Source organism: Myxine glutinosa, chromosome 13 (genome assembly GCF_964187855.1).
Source record: "Myxine glutinosa chromosome 13, kmMyxGlut1.1, whole genome shotgun sequence".
Classification (NCBI taxonomy): domain Eukaryota; kingdom Metazoa; phylum Chordata; class Myxini; order Myxiniformes; family Myxinidae; genus Myxine; species Myxine glutinosa.
In genome coordinates this window covers 6634210-6640209 of record NC_136273.1, presented here as the reverse complement: position 1 = coordinate 6640209, position 6000 = coordinate 6634210, and the positions used below count along the sequence as shown (strand labels likewise).

The 6000-nt window shown below is 40.8% G+C and overlaps 1 protein-coding gene across 2 annotated transcripts in view; it reads right to left on the bottom strand.

The window, feature by feature from the left end:
* Positions 1 to 961: 961 nt before the first annotated feature.
* Positions 962 to 6000, bottom strand: part of LOC137438533 (ceruloplasmin) — a 124796-nt gene continuing 119757 nt past the window's right edge. The window contains exon 18 of one of the 2 annotated variants that reach the window (XM_068133656.2): positions 962 to 1333. In XM_068133656.2, coding sequence (XP_067989757.2) covers positions 1172 to 1333 — 162 coding nt within the window. In that variant the 3' untranslated portion in view covers positions 962 to 1171. Of the gene's footprint in view, positions 1341 to 6000 lie in introns of both variants that reach the window. The other variant, XM_068133658.2, reaches the window with a different exon arrangement.

Here is a 6000-nt window from a genome sequence, read left to right as displayed (position 1 = left end):
AGTTGTTTACAATTAGGTTTACAATTTAGAGTTGTTTACAATTAGGTTTACAATTTAGAGTTGGTCACAATTAAGTTTACAATTTAGAGTTGTTTACAATTAGGTTTACAATTTAGAGTTGTTCACAATTAGGTTTACTATTTAGAGTTGTTCACAATTAGGTTTACTATTTAGAGTTGTTTACAATTAGGTTTACAATTTAGAGTTGGTCACAATTAGTTTTACAATTTAGAGATGTTCACAATTAGGTTTACTATTTAGAGTTGTTTACAATTAGGTTTACAATTTAGAGTTGGTCACAATTAGTTTTACAATTTAGAGATGTTCACAATTAGGTTTACTATTTAGAGTTGTTCACAATTAGGTTTACAATTTAGAGTTGTTCACAATTAGGTTTACAATTTAGAGTTGTTCACAATTAGGTTTACTATTTTGAATTGTTCACAATTAGGTTTACTATTTAGAGTTGTTTACAATTAGGTTTACAATTTAGAGTTGTTTACAATTAGGTTTACAATTTAGAGTTGTTCACAATTAGGTTTACTATTTAGAGTTGTTCACAATTAGGTTTACAATTTAGAGTTGTTTACAATTAGGTTTACAATTTAGAGTTGGTCACAATTAGTTTTACAATTTAGAGTTGTTCACAATTAGGTTTACTATTTAGAGTTGTTTACAATTAGGTTTACAATTTAGAGTTGTTCACAATTAGGTTTACTATTTAGAGTTGTTCACAATTAGGTTTACTATTTAGAGTTGTTCACAATTAGGTTTACAATTTAGAGTTATTTACTATTTAGAGTTGTTCACAGTTTAGATGGTTCAGTGTTCAGTGCACCTATAACCAAGTATGGTTCAGTGTTATCCTCATTCTGTTTTTCCATAAACCTAAAAATAGCCAATTGTATAATTGTGAAAATTATGCAGTTATTTGAGCATTCACCTTTCACTTTCTCATGGGTTTCCTTTTTTTAACCACTTGTTTATTATGAGTTTAAACTTGGAACACAAGGCAGGTAATGTGTAGAGTGCATGAACAAGTCAATGATATCACTGTTAAACCAGGTATGATTAAATATTTGAGCATGATCTTGCATTTGAGGAAAGAACAAGTTGGATAAAATTGCTCAAAACAGTACATTTGTAGGTTATTCATTTATTGTGTACGTTGTCATTCGAGCACGGTATAAAGGGTCTCCATTCCACCATGGATGTGATCTGCGACGTGGCAGTGGAGCAGCCATGATCCCACGTTGTGAGGCTCCATACGCACCGTTTCAAACGTCAGTGGGAAAAGGTCATAAACGTCTGCACGGCGTGCCTGTCCGAACACCTGTCAGGTGGAAAAAGCTGTCAGGCGGTTTACAATCTGGCACACACTGCCTTTTTTTATTTTAAGAGATTAAGCCATTCGTGTGATGATATAACTATCTTAGTAAGTCTGGGGAAGAGGTGAGGATGCAAATTCCAACAAGCTTATTATCTTAAGCTTATTCCAACAAGTCTGCTTATTATCTGACAAACTGCATCTCTGAAATAAAATCCTGGCTTCAAATCAACTTCCTCAAACTTAACTGTGATAAATCTGAAATAATCATCATTGGCCCAAAAACGCTCACAAAATCCACCCATAACTTTGCCCTCAACATCGACGGTATCCCAGTATCCACCTCCCCTCTCGTCCGGAATCTTGGCGTCATCTTTGACCAAATCCTCTCCTTAGACAAATACACTAAACAGATCACAAAGACAGCCTTCTTTCACCTGAAAAACATTGCCCGTCTCCGCTCATCCCTCTCCTCCACGGCTGCAGAAACCCTCATCCACGCCTTCATCACCTCCCGTCTGGACTACTGCAATAGCCTCCTCTATGGTTCACCCTCAACAATCACCAATAAACTCCAATACATTCAGAACTCCGCTGCCCGTCTACTCACCCATTCCCGGACCCGTGACCACATCACCCCCGTCCTTTACAAGCTTCACTGGCTCCCCATCTCCCAGAGAATCCAGTACAAAATCCTCCTCTTGACCTACAAAGCCCTCCATAACCTGGCCCCATCCTACCTGGCTGACCTCCTCTCCAGACACACTCCCACCCGCAACCTCCGCTCTACTGGTACCAACCTCCTGACCCCCCCCCCATCCGGACCAAATTCAGATCCTGGGGGGACAGGGCCTTCTCCATCGCTGCTCCCACCCTCTGGAACTCACTACCTCACACCATCAGAGACTCCTCCTCACTCACCACATTCAAAACATCACTCAAGACCCACCTGTTCAGCACTGCATTCAACATTCAACCCACAGCATTTAACCCCTGACTATCACTTCTTCTCCCTCCTTTTGCTTTAAATATTTCCCTATTGATTCTTGTCTTTTTGCAATTGTTGTTTTCATGTTTTGTTATGCATTATGTTTTGCACTCTGTCAAAGCGCCTTTGGGCTTCATGAAAAGTGCTATACAAAATAAATGAATTATTATTATTATTATTATTACACGACTCATATTAAGGGATAGAGTCAAAGTGTCTCGTTTTGATCTATTTTACAATGTAGCCCGCAGCGCAATGCCATCTGGAACAGCGTTTGTCTGTCCGTCCGGTGTATGTATGTCCCTCACAAACGTCCACCAATCAGAGCTGAATATCTGATCACATGACAGGGGGACAGCAGATCCTCCACTCAGCAGATCCAAGCTGGGCTACGCCATTGTTAGACTCTCTGTCTTGTTTTTAATCCAAACCATTGTTTTGACTAACGAATGATCCATTATGTATTTTTGAGGAACCTGCTGCAGTTAACAATCAATACACTTTAAAATTAATTTTAAAGTTGTTAACGACCAATTTTGGATAAGCAAGAGCGAGTCGCTAAATTATGCCATTTTCCATTCCAGTAAAACATGATAATATGCACGCCTGTCTCAATCCAGCGAGTGGGTGCAAGGGAAAGAGAGAGGGAGAGGGAGGGGGACGAAAAGGAGGGGGAGGATGGGTGGGAGAGTGACGGAGCGAGGATGAGGAGGGAAGAGTAAGGAGGAGGGAAGGGTGAGGAAGGGAGAGCGAGAGGAGGGTTGAAAATGCAGCAGATGTGACGCCTGTTTGACCTCCATCTGAGGGACGTCACACACATTGATGAATCACCCTGCCTGTGAAACACTGGGATGACCGTTTATAGCTGGGTCGGGATTCAAATCTTGGAGCGAGTGTGCATACCTTCCGGACATTGTGCTTGTCCCGGTGCTTTAATCCTCTAATTTATTTTGCCTTCCAACTCCTGGGATGTCCCACGGTGTAGTGAGCTGCGGTATCACCATGGAAGCCAAGTGGCTTAAGCAATTGAGATTGAGTTGTTTTTTTACATTTATATATTTTATATGTGTATTAATATAACAATATTAATATAACTATATTATATTAATATAACTTTGTCAAAGCGTCTTTGGGCTTCCTGAAAAGCGCTATATAAAATAAATGCATTATTATTATTATTATAACTATATTAATAGCCGGCGAAGCCGGTGTTGTGAATGAACGCGTACGTATTATGTTGAAAAGCCAGATTTTGCTGGATCCTTTGAGAATTCCAAGCTTTGATGCACCAAATCACTCAATGGAGGCCGCCATCTTGCGGATGCGGAGGTATGCACAAAAAAATTGAGAAAAAGTTCAATAGGAGTTTGTTTCACCCGTATTTTTTTTTATTCACAATTTTATGCACCTCTAATTTGTAATTAAAATACTTCAAGACCAACATCGTTCCCCGGGCCCACATGGGCCCTGGTTATCTTCAACGAAAATCGTCACCAAACACCGGAACCAATGAGATTCGAGCATTTGAAAAAATATTTCAAAAACCAAATCGCTCCATGGAGGCCGCCATCTTGCGGATGCGGAAGTATGCATAAAAAATTGCGAAAAAGTTCAATAGGAGTTTGTTTCACCCGTCTTTGTTTGATTCACAATCGTATGCACCCCTAATTTGTAATTAAAATACTTTAAGACCAACCTCGTTCCCCTGGCCCTGGTTATCTTCAACGAAAATCGTCACCAAACACCGGAACCAATGAGATTCGAGCATTTGAAAAAATGTTCCAAAAAAGCTTTTTACCGCGTTTTGGAGGCTGAAACGGCGTCAAATATTCTAAAATTGACGAATAATTATTTTTTAGAAATCTCGCGGCCGTCGGGGATAGTTTTTCACGGCCGGAAATATCCGAAATCGAGACGGAATTCACCAAATTAATCAAGAAGGAAATTTAATAAATTTTTATCTCATCGAGAATGCAAATGGTGTCATTTTGAACTAGGTACGGTACCTACTACACCTACCTACTACCAACTACCAACTACCTAACCTACTGATGCCAGAGTGATGGGTAAAATAGTGGCAAGAGGCTTTGGCTTCGCCGGGTCATTGCGGCTTTGCAGTCGGTACTAGTATAATGAAAGCAGATCACACAAAAAGGGGGGAAAATAAAACATTTTAACAGGCAAGGCACGGCACGACTGCGGGCCGGGATGCAGGCACGTGGGGATGGAGTTTGAAAAGAAGAAGAAGAAGAATTATCAGAAGTGGATAATTTCTCCGTAATGTTTTCAGAGTTTGAAAAGAAAGTTTCTCGTTGAGTTTGAAGAAGATCCTGGCGATGTGGGTGTATGTTACCAAAAACTCAAGGAATAATAAATGTTATGTTGATGTTTTGGCAATCTAACGAGTAGCTGAGTTTCTCTGTCACGCTTTGAAGAAGAAGAGGAGTAAGTGCTGATGCTTTGTTCATGCTGTTTCTACATATTTTGTTTGTTTACAATCACAATAATTAAATTATAACAAATTTGAATAAGGTTGAAGCATTTTGCAACTTGGGGAAAAAACACCATATCCTATGGAGGTGTGTGTGTGTGTGTGTGCTTTAAGACGACAGTGCAGAAGGAGGAGGACAGCCTTGCTTACATCAATTCACTTCGTTATTAAAATCGCTAATGTTCATTTTTTTCAGATTTCACTCCAGATTTCAATACATATTTAGTCTACAGGATCCGATCCTCAAATCCAAATCGGATTTTGATTACATGGTTTAATTAGTCCTTGAGAGTAGATGGTGTTTCCAAGACGAGGAACGTTTCAATAGGCCAAAACAAAATGGTGGATTAAGAACCCAGCGATTGAAGCAATTGAAATGAGGTTTCATGGTTTTGGAGGAGATGGAGGAGATGGACACACGTACACAGTCATACACACACACACACACACACGAAGGTGGATGCTTTGAGACCTGGGAGGGCTCCGTTTCACCTTCTGAAACCCATAGATGGAGAGAACCAACGGCACACACACACACACACACACACACACACACACACACCACACACACACACACACACCGACATACATACACACACCGACATACACACACCGAAATACACACACACACACACACACACACGAAGGTGGATGCTTTGAGACCTGGGAGGGCTCCGTTTCACCTTCTGAAACCCATAGATGGAGAGAACCAACGGCACACACACACACACACACACACACACACACACACACACACACACACACACACCGAAAAGCACACACCGACATGCACACACACACACCGACATACATACACACACCGACATACACACACCGAAATACACACACACACCGAAATACACACACACACCGAAATACACACACACACACCGAAATACACGCACACACCGACATGCACACACACACACCGACATGCACACACACACACCGACATACATACACACACCGACATACACACACCGAAATACACACACACACACACACACCGAAATACACACACACACCGAAATACACACACACACACCGAAATACACACACACACACCGACACACAATCACACACACACACTGACATACACACATACACACACACACTTCTCCTGCAGTATCTCTGAGATCACGCTTATCCCCTGCATACCTCATATGCTGCTCGGATGTATCAATAAAATAGTAG